Source organism: Meriones unguiculatus, chromosome 14 (genome assembly GCF_030254825.1).
Source record: "Meriones unguiculatus strain TT.TT164.6M chromosome 14, Bangor_MerUng_6.1, whole genome shotgun sequence".
Taxonomy (NCBI): domain Eukaryota; kingdom Metazoa; phylum Chordata; class Mammalia; order Rodentia; family Muridae; genus Meriones; species Meriones unguiculatus.
In genome coordinates, this window is record NC_083361.1 from 90,165,686 (window position 1) to 90,190,565 (window position 24,880).

A 24,880-nucleotide genomic window follows, 5' to 3' on the forward strand; every position below is an offset into this window, starting at 1 on the left:
TCTTAGTCTATCAGATCACATCAGGAATGGCTGCATTATCTTCTTCTGTGGCCTGGTAAGGCTGCTCCCCCCTCAGGAGGAGGTGACTAAAGAGCAGGCCAATCAGTTCATGTCAGAGGCAGTCCCTCTTCCCATCGCTATGTAACCCTCTTGGACACTAAACTGCCATGGGCTACATCTGTGCAGGGGTTCTAGGTTATCTCCATGAATAGTCCTTGGTTGGAGTATGAGTCTTTGGGAAGTTCCCTGTGTTCAAATTTTCTTGTTCTAAACAGGACTTTCTTATTTAAACATGGATATCTGAGGCCTGATGAGAGAAAATTTATTCCAGTGCATAAAGACTATGACAGTTTAGCAAGGGTTGATGGCACAAAGCAAAAAGGAGATTGATACAGAATTATTGCAGGTTTGAATCCAGGCTGGTCTACATGATGTGTTCCAAGACAGCCAGACTTGTACAGTAAGTCCCTTCTTAAAAGCAAACAAGAAAAATAAAAAAAGGATGATCCCATCAGAGCTTTATAGGTAAACTATAGTACAATTCAAGAAAATAATCAGCTGTACCATCTCTTTTGTATATGAAACCTACTGTGGGAAAAGCAGTAATTTTAGCACTTAAGTGTCTCAGCTAACACGATAGAGAAGTCAGGTAAAGCACCCTTTAGTAATTACATGCTGAGGAAGAAGACACACAGTAAACAGTTACTACACCATGGATAGAAATGTAGAAATGGAAAAGTTCTGAGTAGATACTTAACAAATACCGGGAAAACAGGAGTGCAGCCAGTTGCAACAGATTGACACTTTAAACATAATGCAGCCAGTCCTGAAGATACCTGATAAACCAGGCTCAGATGAAAGGGGAGGAGGTCCTGGCCTATCAGTGGACTTGGAAAGGAGCAAGGAGGAGATGAGGAAGGGAGGGTGGGATTGGGAGGGATTGAGAGAGGGTGATACAGCTGGGATACAAAGTTAATAAACTATAAAAAAAAAACCTAAAAACAATGTTAGAGACAGGTCTTATAAAACTTATGAAGGATATAAAAGTGTTAGCTACCTGACATCCTGGTGGAAGAGGTTTTTAGATAAAAGATAGCATTTTTAATACCTTAGCGTGATCTGCAGGATGAAGGATGACAAGGAGCAAAGTAAACAGAAGGGGCAGTGAGGTCATAGCAGTAAAGTGAGAGAAAGCTGACCATGAGCAGATCACTGTGTTCCTTCTAATGGGTGGTTCACATTTGCTGTTTACTGGGCTGGTTTAGGAAATATTTGAGCAGTTGAGATAGTTAAAAATCCACAGGCATGTGGCACATTCAACAATTGTCTAGCGTATGTAAGGACCTGGGTTTAATACCCAGGATTTCAAAAAGTCTTAAGCAGATATTGTTAACTGAGTTATTTCCTACACTTCTGAAAGTTAATCAACTGATCAAGTATGTCTCCCTAAACATAATCATCCTGTTCTTTGTTGATTATACCTCCGTGTCTGCCTTAGGACACTGGATATCGACTAGCCCCTCTTGAATTCCTTTTCTTCTACTGCTTCCTTTCTATGCCTGTTCTCTTTCCAGAAATATCCAACTCTTTCCCGTCTTGTTACAGAATTGTCAGCCTTTAGCAAGTGCATTGCACATACCTGTTGCCATGGCACTCAGTGAATAAGGCAGAGGCATCAAAGAATCCAAGACCAGCAAAAAGAAAACCAAACAAGACATTTTCCATTCACTGAACCTACTTTTCCTTTCTCCTGCTGTGTGTTTACCCTTGCAATTGGAAGCAGTTGAGAAACACAAAAACACTGCAGTTACTTAGCAAAGGACTTAGCAAAAGAGATATCAGTAATAAAAATAGATCACCAAACAGAGTGAGAGTTCAAGGTAGAGACCAGGTGTGCCTGTCTGGGAAGCTCAGAAAGCCTTGGAAGACACAGTCTGGACTGCATGAAGTATTGCAGAGTTTGGAAAGGTATGTAACTACTGAGGGAAGAAAACCAACAATGTAAACCTATAGAGTGAGGAAGTAGAAGGGAATGATTTTGGTTAGAAATAATTGGGGCAGAATAGAAGGAGATGAACAATGAGAAGGGTGGGACATGGAGTTAGGTAGGATTGGTTCTCTGCACAGTTTCTTATAAAACCTGTTAATTTTCTCACTTATAACAACAGATTGATGGACACCTCTTGTCACACTGGTAACATATGGGAAAAGGGCTGAGTTTCAGCTACGTAATCTCTAGTATTGTCCCATGCTTCCAGTATCATTGAGTTATATGTTCATCTTAAAACTATTAACAGATGTATAGCTTCAGACGTCTAGATCTCTGTCCATATCCATGACTCTGAGCAGTCGACCAAGGGCCACATGAGGCTACTGCCATACCTTTTCACCTTGTTGAACATACATCAAGTTTCCTACTTTGCTTTTACCACATGCATTTTTTCATGGCAGCTTTTGGTCACTGCAAGATCATGTAATCTACAGTGATAACAACAACAATGACAATTTACTGCATCAATTCCATGGCAAAAAACGTGCCATTACTTTTCTAAACATCTTAACACGTAATTCTCACCATACCATAATAAAATAGCTATTAGTGGTTCCCCATTATAGTAACGGGAGTAAATAATGTGACTAAATTCACAAAAGCTCTTAGTGGCAGGGATGAAATTATATGTAAGACTATCATTCTCCAGAAACCTTAATCTTTCTATATTTTTACTGTACAATAATAGTATTTCTTCAAATATCTTCTCTCTTCCATATTTCTCATCTACTCCTGAGATAATTCTGTACCAATGGCCCATTCTTTTCTATCCTGATCACATGGCTGATCTTTCATCTTGATCCTAAAAATGAAATAAATTTTCTTTTTTCAAGCCCTTTTATCCAATTTTACATCTATAAAATTAGCCTCTACACTAAATCTTAGCTTTTTTGATCAGTAGAAAGTTGTGGGGCTCAGTATCCAAGTGGGTTTCCTAGTAAGGGGAACAGGGACTGTCTCTGACATGAACTCAGTGGTAGGCTCTTTCACTGCCTCCCCCAGATGGAGAAGCAGCCTTGTCAGGCCACAGAGGAGGACAATGCAATCAGTTCTGATGAGACCTGATAAGCTAGGGTCAGAGGGAAGGGGAGGAAGACCTCCCATATCCTTGGACTTGGCGAGGGGCATTGGAGGAGATGAGAGAGAGGACTACATCTGGGATACAAAGTGAATAAACTGTAATTAATATAAAAAACTAAAAATTTAATTAAAAAAGAAAGTTCCCAATGTCTAAAATTGTTTGTCATGAGGAACTTTCAAATTTACAAAAAATTTAAGAACTCCTGACATTTGTAATATTCTTCATTAAACATCATCAGTGTCTTCATGACCTCCAGTGTACAGTACATGGACCTCTGACCCAGCCATGGACTAGCTATGCCCATCTACTCCTAACTCTGAAAGTATTAGGATTGGAAAGTATTAGTTATAGACAGCGGCTCACCTGCTGAGACCCAGAAGATGCTCCAGCCGGGAAGTAAGAGCAGCGAGATGAGAACTAGCTGAATACTGCAAGGGAGGGAGTTTGTTTAGCTGGGGTAGCTGGCAGGGTTAAAAACAAAGCAATCATCCAAGTCTGAGCAGAAAACAGAGTGCAGGGAAAGGCTCTAGAGCCCGCCCAGATGCTGGCAAAATGTCCACTGATTATTTAAGACCATTCCTACCTGCAATTTGAGTGACCTTGCTTAAATATGAATAGGAAGATGTATGTTAAATCCATCCAGTTCTTCCTATGCTCCTAACATTGCTGAGTGTGTCCCTTAACTCAGTCTAAGTCCTAAGTTCTTTCTTTGCTAGATATTCAAGACAAGCTTGAGCTACTCTGAAGAGTGTGAAGTTCTTCAGTATGTCACTCTTCGCAATAGTACAGGCCACACATACTTTTTCTGGTACCTATAACTCTTCCTCACTCATGCCTCAAGGAAAGTGGCTGTTCAAATATTATTCTCTGTCAAACCAATCTGGCCACCCACTTTCCTCCCTGCATCCTTCCCACATTCCAGTTGTTTTTCATTGCAACTTCTGATGTTATAACATTTTGCACCTTGCAGCAACATTTTGTTTTGTTTGCCTGTCACTCTTAGATTTATGAACACCTTGAAAATACTAGTTTTTCTTCTGTTTTGACTTACTTTACCAACTCTATTATCTATCACAGCCCCTGGATTGTGTTTGACCCCTGATAAACAAAGTAGTTGTGAAATAAAATTAAGACCAGATATCTTACCAAACCACCTTTCATTGATTCTTTTCTTTGCTGCCCTGGTGAAAATCTAATTTGAGATCTTGGTTTGGTTGTCTATTTATCAGTCTGATGGGCAGGTATTCTTGAGAACACAAATGTTGTCATATATAAATCTTTGTCTTAGCATTTGAAAGGGGTTGAAAAGAAAAGATGATAAAAAGGAACAGAAAGAAAGCAGCAACTTTGGAGTAGCCTGTTCTAGATCTTGGAAACTTGTCTATGACGCTCAAGAGTTCCACAGCTTTTATTCTTCTCCACTTAAAATAAAAAAAAGACTATACAACAAGGGTCCAAGAAAATGCTACCTTATTCTGTTACTGAGTCAAGGAAAACAAAATATAAATTCAATTTGCACATATGAAAAAAAAATTAATCCAAAATCTGTTCTTACTACTTGGCTTGTCTGATACTCCTTAGAGCCCAGGATGAAAGAAATTCTTTTGTTGTTTGTGATTTTTCTCCATCACTGTTCACTGCACTTCGCAGTCCTCTCTCATTCTTTTTCTGACTCTTGCTCCTGACCTATTTTTCTGCCAGCAATCCCTGGTCAATTTGTATGTTGACTCCTCCCAGCCAGAACATAGACCTGGGTAGGTCCCCATCCTCCATTTTCTTCTCTCTCTGTGATAAAGTAACTATGTCTTTTTAATGTGTTAGTATTATTTGAAGGAGGATGCAGATGAAGGGATTAAAGCACACACAAAAGAATTTCATAGTATTTTTGATGCATATTAGACTCCAGGGAGAAACAAATCTTATGTCTACTCCCTTCTTCTAAGCATTAAAAATAAGTAAATGCACATGGGTCTAGGAGAGTGAGCATTGGGCATGAAGCAAACCTGAAAGTTCTGTCTTCTATGTAGCATGATGTTAGCCCTCTTACCATTTAAAAAAAATATGTTAGCTCTTTCTTTTAGAAGCATGGTAACAGGAATATCCACCCTCAGAGATCCAAGAGGAAAGCAAAAGGGAATCCAGAACAAAGGAAATTTGAAAGAGGACAAAGCACACAGAGCCAACAGCTTACAGTGTTTATGTTCTAACAAGTTTGCAAACTTCACTCTCTCTTCTGACTTAATATTTCCATCTGTCCTGTTATTTTCAGAATGCAAAGAACTGGACAGACAGCTGTTACTAGACTTCATATTAAAGAAAAAGAAGGAAGGTGTTTAGGTCTTTCAGAGTCCAAAATTTAGGCCAGTGAAATGGGAGATGACCTTGTGCATTAGATGTGGTCCAGACTGATTAGAAAGAATCCAGACTTGGTCATCAATTAACAAATTGAGTAGCATTCCATTGTGTAAAAGTACCACAATTTCTGTATCCATTCCTCCACTGATGGACATCTGGGTTGTTTCCAGGTTCTGGCTATTACGAATAAAGCTGCTACAAACATGGTTGAGCAAATGTCTTTGTTGTGTACTTGAGCTTCTTTTGGATATATGCCTAGTAGTGCTATAGCTTGATCTTGAGGAAGCGCTATTCCTAATTGTCTGAGAAAGTGCCAGATTGATTTGCAAAGTGGTTGCACAAGTTTACATTCCCACCAGCAGTGGAGGAGGGTTCCCCTTTCTCCATATCCTCTCCAGTATGTGCTGTCACTTGAGTTTTTTATCTTAGCCATTCTGATGGGTGTAAGGTGAAATCACAGGGTCGTTTTGATTTGCATTTCCCAGATAAGAAAGGATGATGAGCATTTCTTTAACTGTTTTATTGCCATTCGATGTTCCTCTATTGAGAATTCTCTGTTTAGCATTGTATCCCATTTTTTAATTGGATTAACTGATTTGTTGCTGTTTAACTTCTTGAGTTCTTTATATATTCTGGATATTAGCCCTCTGTCAGACAAGGACATTTGCTCAACCATGTTTGTAGCAGCTTTATTTGTAATATACAGAAGCTGGAAACAACCCAGATGCCCCTCAATTGAGGAACAGATACAGAAATTGTGGTACATCTACACAATGGAATATTACTCAGCAATTAAAAAAAAAAGGAAATCATGAAATTTGCAGGCAAATGGTGGGAACTAGAGAAAATCATCCTAAGTGAGGTGTCTCAGAAGCATAAAGACACACAGGGTGTATACTCACTCATAAGTGGATATCAGATATATAATATAGGATAGACATACTAAAATCTGTACACTTAAAGAAGCTAAGCAAGAAGAAGGACTCTGGCTAAGATGCTCAATCCCCATTCAGAAAGGCAAAGAGGATGGACATCAGGAGAGGGAGAAAACAGGGAACAAGAGCCTACCACAGAGGGCCTCTGAAAGGCTCTACCCTGCAGGGTATCAAAGATGCTGAGACTCATCGCCAAACTTTGGGCAGAATGCAGGAAATCTTATGAAAGAAGAGGGAGATAGTAAGACCTGGAGAGGACAGGAGCTCCACAAGGAGAGAAAAAAAATCTGGGCACAGGGTCTTTTCTGAGACTGATACTCCAACCAAGGACCATTTATGGAGATAATCTAGAACCCCTGCACAGATGTAGCCCATGGCAGTTCAGTGTACAAGTGGGTTCCATAGTAATGGGAACAGGGTCTGTCTCTGACATGAACTGATTGACCTGCTCTTTGATCACCACCCCCTGATTGGGGGAACAGCCTTACCAGGCCACAGAAGAAGACAATACAGCCACTCCTGATGAGACCTGATAAACTAGGATAAGAAGGAAGGGGAGGAAGACCTCCGCTATCAATGGAGTTGGGGAGGGAAATGGGTGGAGAAGGAAGAAGGAGGGTAGGATTGGGAGGAGAGGAGGGAGGGAGCTACAGGGGGAATACAAAGTGAATAAACTGTAATTAATAAAAAATTAAAATAAAAAAAGAATACTGGCTGCTCTTCCAGAAGGCCTGAGTTCAATTCCTAACAACCACATGATGAATCCCATACACTTATAAAGGGTTATGATGCTCTCTTCTGGCATGTAGAACACTCTTACAATAAAAACAAACAGACAAACAATATAAATAAATAACTGAGACAAACATTGTTGACCTAAATGCCTAATGGCAAGGTCTTCAGATATATATTATGTAAAAAAAAAAAAAGTAATTACTCTTTTCTGTTTTATAATTTTAAAAAAGCAAAGAAAAATGAACAAATATTTTCCTACGGTATCTGCATTATCAATATTATGATAGCAACATCCACTCTACTTCAATTAAGCAAAAGGAAAATTTATTACTTACAGGATTCTCATGAAGACTGAGCAGAAATTTTGGGTTGATGTCAGAGACAGCTTTCAACCCCAGAAACTCCCTTATCCCAGCCACAGTAGTAAGAGTTTCAGTTGCTGATAAATGGCCAGTGAATCACAGCTTCCTTAATCCACACAAGCTAAAAAATACTTCACAGCCTGCCTCCTCCTGCATGCAATGCACGTGTGAGTCAACACCTCATAGACTCAGCATACACCTTATACCATGTAGCTTTTGTCTTTCTGTGCTTGGCTTACTTTACTTAGCATAATGTCCCCAAAGTGCATCCATATTGTCACATAGGATATGATCTTCCTTTCTAAAGGCTAACTTGATAGAAGGATAAGCTTTACTGATGATATCAAATAGATATACACCACGTACTTCATATTTTTTGAGATTGAGACTGTGTTTTTATTCATGACAAAAATACAAGTGAGATATTAGATATGCCTTAATTATCCTACATTGTAAATATATGCCAAATCTACGGTACCCTATAAACTCTTACAATTATAATTTTCTATTAAAATTGAAACATAATAATATGAAGTCTCAGAGAAGCATTTAAAAATAAGCAAATTACTTAGAACTAAGGTTTTAAACTTTGCAACCTTAGTCTATGAAAAATGTTGAAGCAGGTATAAAAATCCAGGATATTTACATAAGTTATAATAATAAAATTTTAAGCATTTGGGAAGGGTGTGGTATTTTAATAAATGAGATATGCTAGTAATTCTGGAAGGCACAGGCATGATAGCTATAGATCAAAATATTATATATTAAGATAGTGAATGATTCATCATAGGTTTATTGACAATTTAACACTTCTTAATCAAAATTAATTTGGAGAACTGGGCCATAAATAGATGTATTAGAAACTTTCTAGAATGAGAAATCATTTGTGGATCCAAATTGTTATCCTTATTTAGAATGCTATAATTGAGATACTGTTACACTAAATGGAGATTAAGCACGAGTTGCAAGAATTTCTCTTGACAGTTACGATGTCAATCACTACAGTCTGGGAACTGGAAGAAAAAAAAAGGAAAGCCTCATGGAGCACTCAGGAGCTGTTTCTTAAAAATATATTTGAAGCATTCATCTTATCTTGGACTTTACTGAATAACTTAGAAGACTGCATGCCAAGCACCATGATGTTTCCTACATATATTCATTCTCTTTTAATCTTTATGCCAATTCTGAATGTAGATATTATGATAGACATTTTACAGGCAAGGAAACCGACATTCTAATGACCTATGAAGGTCACAGAACTCACACTAGGTAATGCCAAAGACTTTGTTTATATGGATGAATTTAGTAGGTGCCTGTGTGTGCATATGTGTATTCATGCGTGTGAAGCTAGAGAACAATTTCAAGTGTCATTACTAAGATGCCATTTACTTTTTTCCCCCTTTTTTCACACAAAGTCTTTCATTTTTAGAGCTGCTGACAAGCGACCTCTAGGAATTGGCTAGTTTCCACAGCCCCACCACAGGGGTTACAAGCACGCCCCAGCACACCCAAATTTGCCATGGGTTCTAGGGATTAGGTCTTCATACCTGTGTGGCCAGCACTTAACCAACTGTGGAGTGCTAAAGCTAAACATTGAATTTACAATGTTCATCCATTCCCCCAATATTTTTCCCATTTACTCAATTCCCAATGGAGTAATTTAAAATACATTTTATACTGAAATACAGTGAAAGCCAGTGAATTAAAAGCACTTGGAGCAATATATTTAGAAAATTCTTTCACAAACCTTAACCCAAGTCTGTTTACTCTGATAAGAGAAAATAACCCAAAAATGAAAAGGCAAAGGTGTTGGTTCATTGCAATTAGTTGCAATTTATAGGGTGAAGTCATCCAGTTAAAAAGTACTTCCTAAGACAATGCAGCCACTCCTGATGAGACCTGATAGGCTAAGATCAGAAGGAAGGGGAGGAGGACCTTCCCCATCAGTGGACTTGGGAAGGGACAAGGGTGGAGAACAAGGAGGGAGGGTGGGATTGGGAGGGGAGGGGGGAAGGAGCTACAGGGGAGATACAAAGTGAATAAACTGTAATTATAAAAATAAAAATTTAAAAAGAATAAAATAAGAACAAATAAAAATGGTAAAAAAAAGCACTTACTAAATTCATTCTGTCTCTCTGACCCTCTTTGTGTGTGTGTGTGTGTGTGTGTGTGTGTGTGTGTGTGTCTGTCTGTCTGTCTGTCTGTCTCTCTCTTTCTCTCTTTCCTGCTGTCACTTCCCACTGGCTCAATCAAATGCAACCAGAGGCCAATAGGTTGAAGTGATCCAGTCTAAAGGACGTATCATATCAAGCACCGTGGCAGGCATTGTAGAGATGAAGGAGTTACTCTCAGCTCCTAAAGGGGCTTGTACTGTGGTAGAGAGGTTAAGCACAAGTGACATCTGTGAGCCTGTCACCCACCATGAAAAGGTACTGCAGCCAAGGCTAACCAGTCAACTCACCTTGCTCCTGCATCATTGTATCAGTAACTACTGTTCATTTGATAGAAGCTTCAGAAACATCAATTTTTAAAATATGAAACAAATGAGTTCTCCTCATAGAGAAAAATGAGTTGTAATATTTGAAATACAGAGCTAAGCACAGAAATAAAATGATATATATTAGTATTGAAACCAACGGTTGTCATCATCAATTACCCCACGTAGTTACAAACACTGCAGTCAGCACAGCACAGCTACCAGCTATCATCACATCTCTCCATAGATATTAACCACTAGACTGCATTTTTCCTTCCAGAAATTGTTTGATGGCTAATGTTCTCCAGAGCTACAATCACAGATCAAAGATGCAGAGAGAACCAGATTTCCTGGGATCAGGCAAAAGCTTTGACATTAACTTAGTTTTAATCACGGGACAACATAGTTAACTTGTTTGTACCTCATGTTCTCCGTTTACAATGTCAGCCAGCTGATCATAAAGTGCTCTGAGAATCAAATAGTTTATTTTTAGTAAAATGCTAGTAATAGCTTCTAAATGTTATACATCTATTAAATATTCCATCATTTCAAGGTGCTATAACTAACCACAGTTGTTAATAACTGCTTATGCTTGAAGTGATAAAGATTAGGTCCTTTCAGCCTCTATGTGTTTGTTTGTTACATGTGCTACGATTTCTTTACAAATCCAAGTTTGTGAAGTGAAACTATTAATAAAAGGATCGCAATAGTTCTCATAAATTGCATGGGCAATGTCTTTTTCTCAAGACAAGGGTATCAGCTGAGCAGGAAGCACTGGCCACCTCCCAGGGTCTTCTTGATAGCATTCTTGACTTCCTGGTTCCTTAGGCAGTAGATGAAGGGATTCAACATGGGTGTGAGGACGGCATACACAGCTGAGATGAGTTTGTTAGAATTAAAAGATGCAATAGCTCTGGGTCGAACGTACATGAAAATCATGGCAGTGTAATAGATTATGACCACAGTGAGATGGGAAGCACAGGTAGAGAAGGCCTTCTTTCTTCCCTGGGTGGAGGGTATATGCAGAATGGTGGACACTATGTAGATATAAGAGAGGACAGTGGTGATAAGAGGAAAGACGAGGATGACAATAGCCAAAGCAAAGTCTACGAGCTCAGCAGTGGACATATCTTTGCAAGCCAGTTTGAGGATTGGTGAGATATCACAAAAAAAGTGGTTCATGACATTGGAGCCACAGAAAGCAACATGTGAAATAAAATAGACTTTGACAACAGAGACCATGAAACCACTAAAATAGGAAAGGGCCATTAATTGCATGCAGTAGACTGTGGTCATGATGACTGGATATCGAAGAGGGTGGCAGATGGCTATATAGCGGTCATAGGCCATAGCAGCCAGGAGCACACATTCAGTGCATGCAAGTGAGATAAAGAAGTAGAGCTGGGTCATGCAGCCAGTAAAAGAGATGTGCCTTCTTTGCAGGAGGAATCCATCTAGCATCTTGGGGACAGTGACAGAGACATACCAGATCTCTAGAAAGGACATGCTACTTAGGAAATAGTACATGGGCTTGTGGAGGGAGCCAGTGGCCCAAACAGTGAATATAATCACAAGATTCTCTGCTATAATCAGCATATAGACCACAAGGAAAAGAAAGAATAAGAGGAGCTGTAGCCAAGGGGCTGTAGGGAAGCCCACCAGGATGAACTCACTGACCAGAGTGATGTTCATGTCCAGCACGACCAAAGGCACTGGGAGATGTTGATGTCTTCTGTGGTAACACCACAAATAAGGGCAATGTCTAGGGCATCAAGACCAAAAAAATGTTAGTAATTCACTCTTATTATGAATAAAATTCACAATATAATTTATATTAATAAATTATAGCAATGAGATGAAACAAATTTCATAAAAATAATTTTAAAAAAAGCTTTCCAGAATCACAAGTTTTCTTTTTCTTCTGCCCATCACACCAGCCCACCCTGGTGGGGTCGCCAGAATCTTGCCTGCCCCTGAGTGTACCATAATCTCAGGTCTGGCTGGGGTCATGTAGCTTCTACACCAGCCTACCTCAGCAAGTATAGCTTTCACCTCTCATCAAAGAAGTTTCTTTCTCAGCAGGCAGAGACTGTTACAGAGATTACAGAACCTACTACAATCCCACAATTGTTCAAAGTATAGGCAGTAAGCTATTGTGCAGTATCCAACCCCAGGTCATACATCTGTAATGCGACCTCTACACCTAAATCCCAACAAACATCACAGAAGAGGGAAGAAGGACTTTAAGGGGCAGATGATGAAGCCATCAGTTGCTAGTGTCTTCTAGAAGTTATAGGAAACTTATAGCTGTGAAATTTCAACACATATAGTTCCCTAAACAAGATCAGTTGACATGCCAATATTAATGAGGAAAATTTCAAAAGGCCCCACCTCTACATGAAGGCCTTCAGGCATCAACGGATGCTGAGAGAGGGAAACTACTCTATCCATGCATCTACTTTATCATCCTGATAGGATGATCCCAAGTGGTCAGCCCTAAACACATGCACATACATTCAACACTAACTGAACTCATTAGGTTTTGTGGGTGGGAGTAAAAATTATGTTCATAAAGTTCTCATATATGAAATTCTCAAAAAGTAAAATAATCAATAAAAGTCTAAGCTTTCTCTGCATGTATTTTTCACTCTAAAATTAATAGCAATAGGATCTTTTCTAGTTCCCTCCATTAGCCTGCAAATTTCATGATTTCCTAGTTTTTAATTTCAGGGTAGTATTGCATTGTGTAAATGTACCACAATTCTGGTATTTATTCTTCAGTTGAGGGGCAACTACTTGTTTCCAGATTCTGGCTATTATTAATAAAGCTGCTATGAACACAGTTGAGCAAGTGTCCTTGCATGGTTGAGCATCTTTTGGATACATGCCCAAGAGTGGTCTAGCTCCAGAAGCAGAAAGACACATATGGTATATACCCATTTATAAGCAGATATTAGTCATATAATATACAATAAACATACTGAAAAAATACTAAAGTCTATAGTCCTAAAGAAGCAAACAACAAGGAGAACCCTAGGGTTAATCTTAACCCTAGGCTTAAGAGGCTTAATCTTCATTCAGAAGGGCAAACAGGATAGACATTTGAAGTAGGAGAAGACAGGAAACAGGACAAGAGCCTTCCACAGGGGGTCTCTGAAAGACTCTACCTATTAGGGTATTGAAGCAGATGCTGAAACTCTTAGCCAAATTTTGGGCAGAGTGCAGGGAATCTTATGGAAGAGGAGAGAAATAGAAAGATCTGTAGGTGACAAGAGCTCTACAAGGAGACCAGCAGAGCCAAAAACTTCTGGGCTCAGAGGTGCTGCAGAGGCTGATGAATCAAACAAGGACCATGTATGGAGATGACCTTGACACCTTGCTCACATGTAGCCCATGGGCAGTTCAGTCTCCATGTGGAGAGCAGCATCTGTCTCTGACACGGACATTGTGGCCAGGTCTTTGATTACCTCCCCCTGGCAAAGTGGCCTAACCAGGCCACAGAGATAAAAGATCCAGGAAGTTCTGATGAGACCTGATAGACTAGGGTCAGATAGTAGAGGAGAAGGACCTCCCCATCAGTGGACTAGAGGAGGGACATAGAAGGGGGAAGAGATAGGATGGCTGGAGATGGGAGGAGATGATGGAGGGGGTTACAGCAACGATACAAAGTGAATAAATTGTAATAAATAACAATAATAATAATTTTAAAAATTAATAGCAATATAAACAACAAGGTCACATATGTGTTTTCTATTACATTGCAGTCCATTTCATGTAAGACAGAAAATTTATTATAATTGGAATGTAATGCTATTGACTTCAGAACGTTCTGTCAGACTCATGTTTCAATAATGTTTAGTGTGGCTGACCCACACAGTCTGACACTGCAGCCGTATAATACAGAAAGCTTTGTCTTCCAAGGACATTTGAAAATAAACAAAACAGGCCTTATTTTGATGAACTTATTTATGAGTGTTCTCTGTTTCAGAGAAATGTTTTAAGAAATCAGAATAAAAAATATTTGTTCATAAAAAATAAATAAATAAAACCACGTCTACCCTAATGCTGTCGTCTGCAAATAGTAGTCAAAAAGTCAATGCCATTTCTAGATCCTTTGTTAGAGAAGATAGACTCGTTTACCTCTCCAAGATGATTCTATTTCTGTTTAACTAGGGAATCACTGAACAAACATTTATTGATTCCTGAAATAAAATAATGGAGATTAGCATTCAATCAGAAAATCCTCCAAACCTTTTTTTTTTTTTAGTGATATTTTAGCTATAGTCCTTTGACCCACCACAATGTCTTCAAGGAGTCTATGGAAATTTTTACATGAAAGTAATTACTGGAAATGTTCACTTAGGAGACATCTACAGAAACTGTGTCAAAAGGCTGTGACAATGTTTCAGTGGATATAGCACTTGCTATCAAGCTTGAAGACCTGAGCTCAGATTTCCCCAACACCATGTAAATGGCAGGTGTGAATGGTGACCTGTCTGCAATGCTAGTATATTAGAATCAGAGAAAAGAAGTAGCTGGAGCAAGCTGGCTAGCGAGACGATGAGAAGAGACGAGCTCCAGGTCAGCAGGTGACCCTGCATTAAGGTGAAGAGAGTTCAGGGAAGGCGTGGTGTAAACTACTCCCTTGTATAACACTTCAGTCACAAGCCACACACTTTACCTCCTACTCACCTCTACATGCAATCTAGAAGCATGGAGTGTCTGGTCAGGAAAAGGCTTTGGTCTTCTTTGCAATTCCTATTAGCAATGTTCGGCATGACTGGGCAAGGATGCCCTCCAGTTTCCTCTCCTATAAAGTGAAGAGTCATAAAAGCTATATCAGCTTCACCTGAGATGTGAGAACTACTAAACCAGTGAGGAGGAGGCACTTAACATTGAATCATCGACTTCTCCTGTTTGTAGTTACTATCATTGAGTTACATTTAGATACTCAATTGTAAACCTGTGCATGTTTTCACTTATGTGTACTCATAGAAATCTACAGTTATTCCTTCTCTTTCTTTTGCTCACCTTTCCTATTAAAGTCCAGAGACTAAAATATCATAATTTGCTAGAAAATAAAATTATAGCAACCATGGAAAATGTTGTTCACGTCTTTTTCCTAATTTACTTTTTAATGAATTGTTTTTATTATTATTTTATTATTAGCACATCCAATTCTTTCCTCATATTTTATGATTTAGTATAAGGCCTAAAGGAATACAGAATCATGTCATCTGTGACACTTGTTTAGAAGCAAAGACAGTAAGATCTGAATTCTTGTAGTGCCTTATGGGAGAATGCCCTTTCATCCTACTTCTGACTCTTTTACAGTCCAGAATGTACTTGTTCTAAGGGACAGCGATACTCACTGACTTCTAGAATGATAATAATATATAATATTATATAATATACATATATATATAAATACCTATATATCTAGAGGGAGAGAGAGAACCTCTGAGAGCTAAGGCGCACATTTAACACAATCATCCCAACTTTAAGTAAAGAAGTGTTGACTCTTCATTACTCCTTTCATATCTCCCCAAATACACTTTTGTTGTTGTTGTTGAAGAATACAACCTGTAACTGCTGGGTATCTCCTCATATTCCTGGGAAACTTCTTTTGGATATGTAAACCTCTTTTGATAACACTAACCATTGTCTACCTTTCTTTATTCCGAGAATGGAAAATTTCTTCAGATATCTACAGTGAGTGTGAGGAGAGCTGGTTTGTGGATTTCTAGTCCTGAGAGAACCAGGCAGGTCCTTGGTCTGCAGTTATGGCAACTTCAAGACGACAAGAAGAGAGGCAGGGCAATATCTTCAGCACTTGTTTATACTTTTTCTCTTGTGTTCTCTCCCCAAGGACCAAGGTAGATTACTCTGTCCTGGCTGTAGGTAAACTTGGTGTGCTCTGCAAAGAACCTGAGAAGCTGAACCTCTGTCTTCTTATCAAATTCTGTTTAAAATACAATCATGTGTATTTATATTGGTGAATATGGTGTGGATTAAAAACACAAAAACTTACACTTGCATATTAAGAAACTAGATAGAATACAATAACCTAAATTTAAATCATTAAGAGAAAAATAAATAAAAATGACTAGAACAGACATTAATAAAGTAAAACCTAAAAAATGTTTTGAAGAAACTATGAGTGACAGCCAAATATTAGGTGGAGCTTGAGGAGTCATACAGAAGAGGGAAGGATAGCTTGACCTGGAGGGACCAAGAATGCCACAAGAAGACCAATGGAGCCAACTAACCTAAGCCTATGGGGGCTCACAGAGACTGAAGCACCGTCCAAAGAGCAAACACGGACTGGACTCAGGCTCCCTACACATACGTAGTTGATGGGCAGCTTAGTCTTCATGTGTGTCCCCTAGTAACTGAAGCACGGGCTGTCTCTGACTCTGTCACCTGCTTTTGAATCTCACTGAATTAGCTGGGCTACCTTGACTGGTCTCAGTGAAAGAGGATGACCTTAGTCCTGATTAGAGTCGATGTGTAGATATGCAGGAATAGATTGGTACCTTTCCTGAGGAGCTGGGGAAGGTGGAATCGGGAGGAGAGGAGAAAGGAGATTGTGATTGGGATGTAAAGTGAATAACTAAATTAATAAATGAGAAAAAAGAACAAAAGAAAAATGTATCACTGAAGGTAATCAAACATGAACAAATTAATAAAGGAGTTGTAGTGTATCTTTGCAATAGAACATTATTTCCTTGCTTTTTAAGATTTATTTATCTTATTGTTGTGTATAGGAGTATTTTTCCTCAATGTATGTGTATATATGTGTACCATGTGCATACCCAGTGACCATGGAGGTGAGAAGAGGACACTGGATCCCTGAAACTAGAATTTCAGAAGCTTATAGACAGTCATGTGGGTGCTGAGAACCTTGGTCCTCTGTAGAGCAGCAAGTGCTCCTAACCACTGGATTGTATGTCTGGATTCAGCATTATTTACTCTTCAAAAACAAGGATATTCTGTTACTACAACATAGATATTTAGTGAGATATACTAAAACCACTCATATAAATAGTCTGATCTCATCTACATGTGGAAACATTAAAATTTGCACCCACTAACAGAAAATAGAAGGTGATTACCAGTCTTGGGGGTATCAGAAAGAAAGGGAAAATATTAATCCAAGGGTGAATTTTTTCAGTTCTAAGATGAATAATTTCTTTTTAGTTTCTCTTTTAATGACTATACAAACTGATCCCACCCCCCTTCCTCCTTTCCTTCTAGTCCCATCCTTAAACTCCCTCCCCCCTCCATTTTCCCTTCTCATTTTTTTTTCGTAAAAGGAGAGGTCCCCAAAAGGTACCAACCCACACTGGCACCTCAAATCACAGCAGGAAAAAATGCTTCCCCTCCCACTGAGGATAGACAAGGCAGCCCAGCTAGGGGAGAGGAATCCAAAGGCAGTCAACAGAGAACCACTAATCTCATTGTTAGGGAACCCACATGATGACCAAGCTGCACACCTGATACATATGTGTAGGGGTCTAGGTCCAGCTCATGCGTGCTCTTTGGTTGGTGGTTCAGTCTCTGTGAGCCCTTATAGGCCCAGGTTAGTTAACTCTGTAGAATTAACTTATCTTTTTGTGGTGTCTTTAACCCTTCCAGTCCCCTCAGTCCTTCATCTCACTCTTCCGCAAAACTTCCCAAGCTCAGCTTATGTTTGGCTGTGGGTCTCTGCATCTGTTTCCCCCAGCTGCTGGATGAAGCCTCTCAGAAGACAGTTATGCTCCTGTTGGCAAACATAGCAGAGTTTCATTAATAATGTCAGGGATTGATTCTTTCCCATTGGGTGTGTCTCAGGTTGGGCCACCATTCTCTCAATCTCTGTTTCATAAGATGAATTATTTCTGAAGTTTAATTTATATCACAATGACTGCTTTTATAATAATTTAGTGAATTTATAAATAATTTCTGTGAGAAATAAAAAAGGCACATTTCACAATATATGCATATGCTAAATAATGGTATACACCTTCAATAAATAGTTTTTACTAGTCATCTATACCTCAAGGAAACTGGAAGAAGCAGAGTCAACTATAAGAATACTCCAGAAGAAAAATCAAAACAACAAGAAAACAGCTCTAAAAGGTTTTTGTTGTTGTTGTTGTATCTACACAGATGTTAACTATTTTCTGTGCTGGGAGTTGGCCATGATCTTCAAAGAGTTGAGAATGATTTTAGTTTAAACAGTAGCACAGGAAAGATGATGGAATGATCATAATATACAAGAGATTACAGAGTCTTTAGGCCTCAGAAGTGACTAGAGGCCACGTTCTTTGCCCTGACCTCTCGGTCACTGAGTGGATCTTTGTAATATACATTCTGTGTTCTAAAGAGGAAGTGTCACCTCCTTCTGTCTGTCAGGCTGCCACAGCCTGGTGGGCTGTCAATCTCTGCTATGATTTGTGCCTCAAGCAGTCCCAAATCTAAAATCTAGCACTAGAAATTTTGTAAGAGTGAAGGCCTAGCAGATACACTCTAGTAAAGACACCTGATAGAAACAGTGGAAGGTACCTGGAGAAATGAGGAACATAGAGGTGCTTTGACCAAATCACTAAGAGTCTACGTTAGATCAATAAGAATTTGGTGGAGAATGGGCCTAGCCTGTCCTTCTTCCTCCTCCATTCATATCCTTTGTTAAGGATACATGGTAAATTGATAGTAATTCAAGAGGGACTGCCACCTCAGGACTCCACTAACTGAGACTATGGAACATAAAACTCAAAAGGTAAGTTTTGTCCTGAAGAATGATTCTTAAAAAAGATGAGAGGTTCATCTCCACAGACCCTTGTTTTCTGATGGATGGGCCTGTCCACTTCTGTATGCCAGTATCGAGGTGAGGTTTAAAGAGTGGATAAAATGTGTAAGAACTGAAAATGTGGTCACTTCAGTCTTCATGTCCCCCGTGTTAGGAGTCTCAGCTAGAGTCACACCAGTATCCTCTCAGGCCTCCCGGTTTAACAAAGAGATGTCCCTCCTCAGTTTCCCTTTTTGTTCCCAGCTCTCTCACCTCCTACCCCTGTTCCCTCCACATCTGATCCCCACCCTTGATTCCCTCCCCTTTTCATCTCTCCTCACCCACTTCTGCTGTCTATTCTATTTCCTTTCTGGGTGACATTCCAGCCACCTCCCTTGGGCATGCTAGTTACTTAGCTCAGGACTAGTAGAAGGAAGGAAAACAACCCACCAACAAAACCTTTGATTCAAAAATTACCCTGCCTACAAGAAGTGAAGGAATAAAGAGGGAACAAAGATTGATGGAATATCCAACCAATCATTGGCTCAACCTGAGACCCACCCACAACACTATGCTTGCAGACAAGAGTCTAACTTGACTGTCATCGGGGAGGCTCCGAGCAGAGGATCAACACAGACACTGGGACTTGCAGCCAAGCATGGGGTGGAGCTCCGGGCGTCCTGTGGAAGTGTTAGGGAAAAGATGGAAGGACCCGGAGGAGACAGGAACCTCACAAGAAGACCAACAGAGACAGCTAACCCAGTCCCACGGAGGATTACGGACACTGAGACATCAGCTAAGGAGCAGGCAAGGTCTGGACCTAGGCCCCCTGCACAGATGTTGTCGATGGGCTACTTGGTCTTCATGTGGGGCATCTGGCAAGTGGAGAGGGGAGCTGTTTCCAACATGGACTCTATTGCCTGATTTTGGATCACTTGTCCCTGGCAGGGCTGCCTTGCCTGGCCTCAGGGGATGAGGATATGCTGGTCCTGATGTGACTTGATGAACTGGGAAGGGTTGATGCGGAGGGAGGGGCTCCCCTTTTCTGGGAGGAAAGGGAGACGAGAAGGAGGAAGGAAAGGAAGGGTGTGACTGGGAGGAGAGGATGGTGAGAGCACCCTTGGGATATAAATAAACTGAAATTCTTTGTGAATGTCTTTTCCTACTCTGTGAACATGTTGCTATTGTTTTTAAAAGAAAAATAAATAAATATTAAATTGTAAAATATATTTTAAAAGGAATTTAAGGGTGGGATCAGGAGGGGAGAAGGGAGGGGCTTAAGGGGGGATACAAAATGAATAAAGTGTAATTAATAAAAAATTTTAAAAAATGTACATGGTGAGTGTATATTTAGTTTAAGTCTCTTTTATTAATCAGCTAGTTTTAAATGTATGTAGTACTTGAATTTGTGGCACAATGGATAGAATTTAGACTTCTAGATAAAGAAAATCATGTATTTAGTGAAATTTAATACATGTTAAAAAATCTAAGAGTTTTTCACAAAAGACTAATGTTTTTTCCTGCACACTTTACCATAAATCAAGAAGAGATGGACAACATGCTTTTGTCAGCCATAAGAATCAGCCCGAATTCTATTAAATTGTTTAATATAAATCACTATTAAAAAATATCACAGTGCAAGAATCACATAGAACACAAACAGCACACAAGAAAATCGCTCATGCCCTATCATAGTTAAAACACTAAATACAAAGAACAAAGAAGGTGTGTTGGGAGCTGCAAGAGACAAGCCACACAGAAAACCTCATCAAGACAACAGCTGATTAATCCATGGAAACTACAAAAGCCAGAAGAGCCCAGAGCAATGCATCCCAAGTACAAAAAGATGGTGATTGCCAACCTAGAACAATATACTCAGTACATTTCTTCTTAAAAAACACATTTTAATGTTGAATTATTTTAGGTTTATAGAAAAGTTTCAAAAGCAGTAAAGAAAGTTCTAATACATCCCTCACTCAGTTTCAGTTCCCATTAAAACCATGTTTCAGTGGCATCAACACTTGTCAATAAACAAACAAACAAGGATGTGGGGTGGGGTAGACAGTTCATCTCTTGCTTTCGAAGAGGACCTATATTCAGCACTGAATGCTCAGATGGTGATCATAACCATCCATAACTTCAGTTACAGAGGAACTGGTGTCCTCCTCTGAACTTGACAGTTGTCAGATATACACAGTTACACATAGACACAGGCAGGCAAAAGACCTACATACATAATATAAGCAAACCTAAAATTAAAAAGACAAGAAACTGAAACTGGTATTTAATATTAACCATTTTTTTTAGGTTTCAGTCATAATTTGTTGATGTTTTTCAACCCTACAGTATTTTAATGACCCACACACTTATGGACACCTAATTTTTGACAAAGATGCCAAAACCATACAATGGAAAAAAGATAGCATCTTCAACAAATGGTGCTGGTCCAACTGGATGTCTACATGTAGAAAAATGAAAATAGATCCATACTTATCACCCTGCACAAAACTAAAGTCCAAGTGGATCAAAGAACTCAACATAAAACCAGACACATTAAATTGGCTAGAAAAAAAAAAGTGGGAAATACCCTAAAACTCATTGGTACAGGAGAAAACTTCCTGACAGAACACCAACAGCACAGGCTCTAAGAGCAACAATCAATAAATGGGACCTTATGAAACTGAAAAGCTTCTGCAAAGCAAAGGACACCGTCATCAAAACAAAGCAACTGCCTACAGATTGGGAAAGAATCTTCACCAACCCTTTATCTGACAAAGGACTCATATCCAGTATATATAAAGAACTAAAGAAGCTGAAAAGCAGCAAACCAAGTAATCCACTTAAAAAGTGGGGAACAGAGCTAAACAGAGAATTCTCTATAGAGGAATACCGAATGGCAGAAAAGCACTTAAAGAAATCCTCAACCTCATTAACCATTATGGAAATGCAAATCAAAACAACCCTGAGATTTCACCTTACACCCATCAGGATGGCCAAGATCAAAAACTCAAGTGACAACACATGCTGGAGAAGTTGTGGAGAACGGGGAACCTTTCTCCACTGCTGGTGGGAATGTAAACTTGTACAACCACTCTGGAAATCAATCTGGCGCTTTCTCAGACAACTAGGAATAGCACTTCCTCAAGATCTAGCCATACCACTCCTAAGCATATATCCAAAAGAGGCTCAAGTTCACAAAAAGGACATTTGCTCAACCATGTTTGTAGCAGCTTTATTTGTAATAGCCAGAAGCTGGAAACAGCCCAGATGCCCCTCAACTGAAGAAACAACCTAGGAACCTGCCACAGAGGGCCTCTGAAAGCCTCTGCCCTGCAGACTATCAAAGCAGATGCTGAGCCTGATGGCCAACTGTCGGGCAGAGTGAATGGAATTTTATATAAAAAGTGGGAAATAGCAAGAGCTGGAGAGGACAGGAACTCCACAAGGAGAGCAACAGAACAAGAAAATTTGAACACAGGGAACTTTGCAGAGACTCATACTCCAACCAAGGACTATTCATTGAGATAACCTAGAACCCCTGCACAGATGTAGCCCATGGCAGTTCAGTGTCCAAGTGGGTTACATAGTAATGGGAAGAGGGACTGCCTCTGACATGAACTGATTGGCCTGCTCTTTGATCACCTCCCCCTGAGGGGGGAATAGCCTTACCAGGCCACAGAAGATGACAATGCAGCCACTTCTGATGAGAACTGATTGTCTAAGATCAGAAAGAAGAAGAGGAAGATCTCCCCTATCAGTGGACTTGGGGAGGGGCATGCATGCAGAAAGGGGAGGAAGGGTGGTATCTGGAGGGGAGGAGGGAGGGGCTTATGGGGGGATACAAAATGAATAAAGTGTAATTAATAATAATAATAAAGCACACATTAAAAAGAAGAACTGATGGGAGAGCAAAATGAAAGGAACATGGTGAAATATGGAGCGTGTAGATGATAATGTCTATCTAAGGGAAAGAAAGATTAAATGGGACTACAGTAGAGGAGTGATGTTGGTAATGCCTTCAGTAGGCCACATACAGAAGTCAACAACTCTACAATGAAAGGCATGTCCTGGCAAAAGTACATAGAATGGTTTTAAATAGATTTAGACACAGTCTTTAGATGGCAGCACACTGTCCATTTTCCTGATTGAAACACACTTTGGTTGTTTGTGCTAGGAAAAAAAAAAGATTTTTCTTAACTAAAGATGAGTTACAATTTTAGACACTCTTTATCCAGATATATTTGAAATTTCATTCCTGACTCTCTTCAATATAAAATGGCAGCATATAATAAAAAATATTGGATCACAAGTTTGAGATTTGAAAAATAGTATTAATATCAATACAAGATTCATTCTTACAGGTTCAATATGTGAACAACATAAAGTTACAAGCATTATCATCAAGTCTGTACTTATGAACCTGAAAGGGAAACTAAGGCACCTGGGATTTTTTTTCAAGGTTTGTAGAACCAATAGATATTATTGAGAGCATTAGTTTTACTTTAGCACTTCACATATATTAAATAAATGCTAAACATATAATTATATGTAATTAATCTGTAAGAAGCATTCAATGTACTTAAACATATCATTTGTAAGTTATGGACATGTCTATACCAAAGAATAATAGTTTATAGTTATAGCATTACATAGTGTCTGGCTTCCCTTTTGAGTTTAGGTTTTTATTTTGTTTACTTTCCTCCTGTGATTTCTTTAGGAAATGACGTGCATGAAGAACTGCTAATAACAAACATGCCCACCAGCACTGTTGGGCTATATTACGGATGGGGTTCTGTGCCCTTCTCAAGGCAGGGTGATGACCTGAGTTGGACACACTGACTGCCTGCTAGGGTCTTCTTGATAGCAACCTTGACTTCCTGGTTTCTTATGCAGCAAATGAAGGGATTCAGCATGTGAAGACTGCATACACAGCTGAGATAAGTTAGTTGGAATTAAAAGCTCTGAGTCAGTTTTACGTGAAAATCATGGCTGTGTAATAAATTATGACCACAGTGAAGCAGGAGGCACAGGAGGAAGAGGTCTTTCCTTGGTGGAGTATATGCCCTGACTGTTAGACACCATATACGTACAGAAGACAATGGTGGTTAAAGAGAAGACAAGAATTACAATAACCAAAGAAAGTCTAGTAATTTAGCAGTGAATATCTTTGCATGCCAGTGTGAGGAATGGTCAGATATCACAGAGAAGGTGGCTCATAACATTGGAGCCATAGAAGGTGACATGTGAAATGAGGTAGACTTTGATCATGGTGATCATGAAGTGAGCCACATAACGGAAAGCCACCAGCAGCACACAATAACCTGGTGGTCATTCTGCCTGGATATAGCCACACAGATGCCATAGGTCATGGCTGCGAGGAACACATGCTCTGTGCATGCAAGCGAGATAAAGAAAGAGAGATGTGTCATGCAGCCTGTGGAGGAGACGCACCATCTCTGTAGGACATCTGAAGCCAAGGATCTGTGGGAAAGCCTACCAGAGTGAACTCGCTGATTGGAGCTTGTGTTCAACATGGCTGAATCACTGCAAACAATGCTGTGTGCAACATCAGTTAAAAAAGAGCAAAGTGAGTTAGTAATTCTGACTTTCTGCTAGTGTTATGTCTTAAAATGTAAGCTACATATTTCTTCAAAGATTTTTTAAATAAACTATCTCCTTCTATCAAAATTCATTTTCATCCAGCTCTCACTATCCTGATTGCCAGTGACTTGAAAGTCAGTAGCTATCTTTCACAGTTTTTTCAATGAACATAGATCCAATGTCTTTTTTTAATTTCTCTAAAAGAAAACAGAGACAATAGCATTGGCTCTGAAAGTTTCAAAAGTATAATATATCTGTGACCCCTTTTATATCATATTTTAGCTAGCATGGTTTCTTCATAATAAATGGAGCCCCTGACATTCTTAAATGAGGGAACTATTTTAACATTTCTTTAGGACTCCTAGGTTGATTTCACATTAAAATCCAAATGTTTTAATTACTATGCATAGGAAGTACTTTCTGGTTCTAATCCTTATTTATTCAGCTTCATCTTTTATGACACTAAATGTCTTTGCTCCAGGCATACATAACTGATTTTCCACCCCACTACTGAT

At 39.3% G+C, this 24,880-nt stretch overlaps 1 protein-coding gene and 1 pseudogene across 1 annotated transcript; both read right to left on the reverse strand.

Annotated features, from left to right (window-relative positions):
- Window positions 1-10,720: 10,720 nt before the first annotated feature.
- LOC110542048 (olfactory receptor 6B9-like) lies at window positions 10,721-11,756 on the reverse strand. The gene has a single exon (XM_021628703.2). The coding sequence runs from the start codon at window positions 11,684-11,686 to the stop codon at window positions 10,751-10,753; it is 936 nt and encodes a 311-aa protein (XP_021484378.2). The 5' UTR covers window positions 11,687-11,756; the 3' UTR covers window positions 10,721-10,750.
- Window positions 11,757-23,542: 11,786 nt separating this feature from the next.
- LOC110542046 (olfactory receptor 6B9-like) lies at window positions 23,543-24,298 on the reverse strand (annotated as a pseudogene).
- Between the last annotated feature and the right edge of the window lie 582 nt (window positions 24,299-24,880).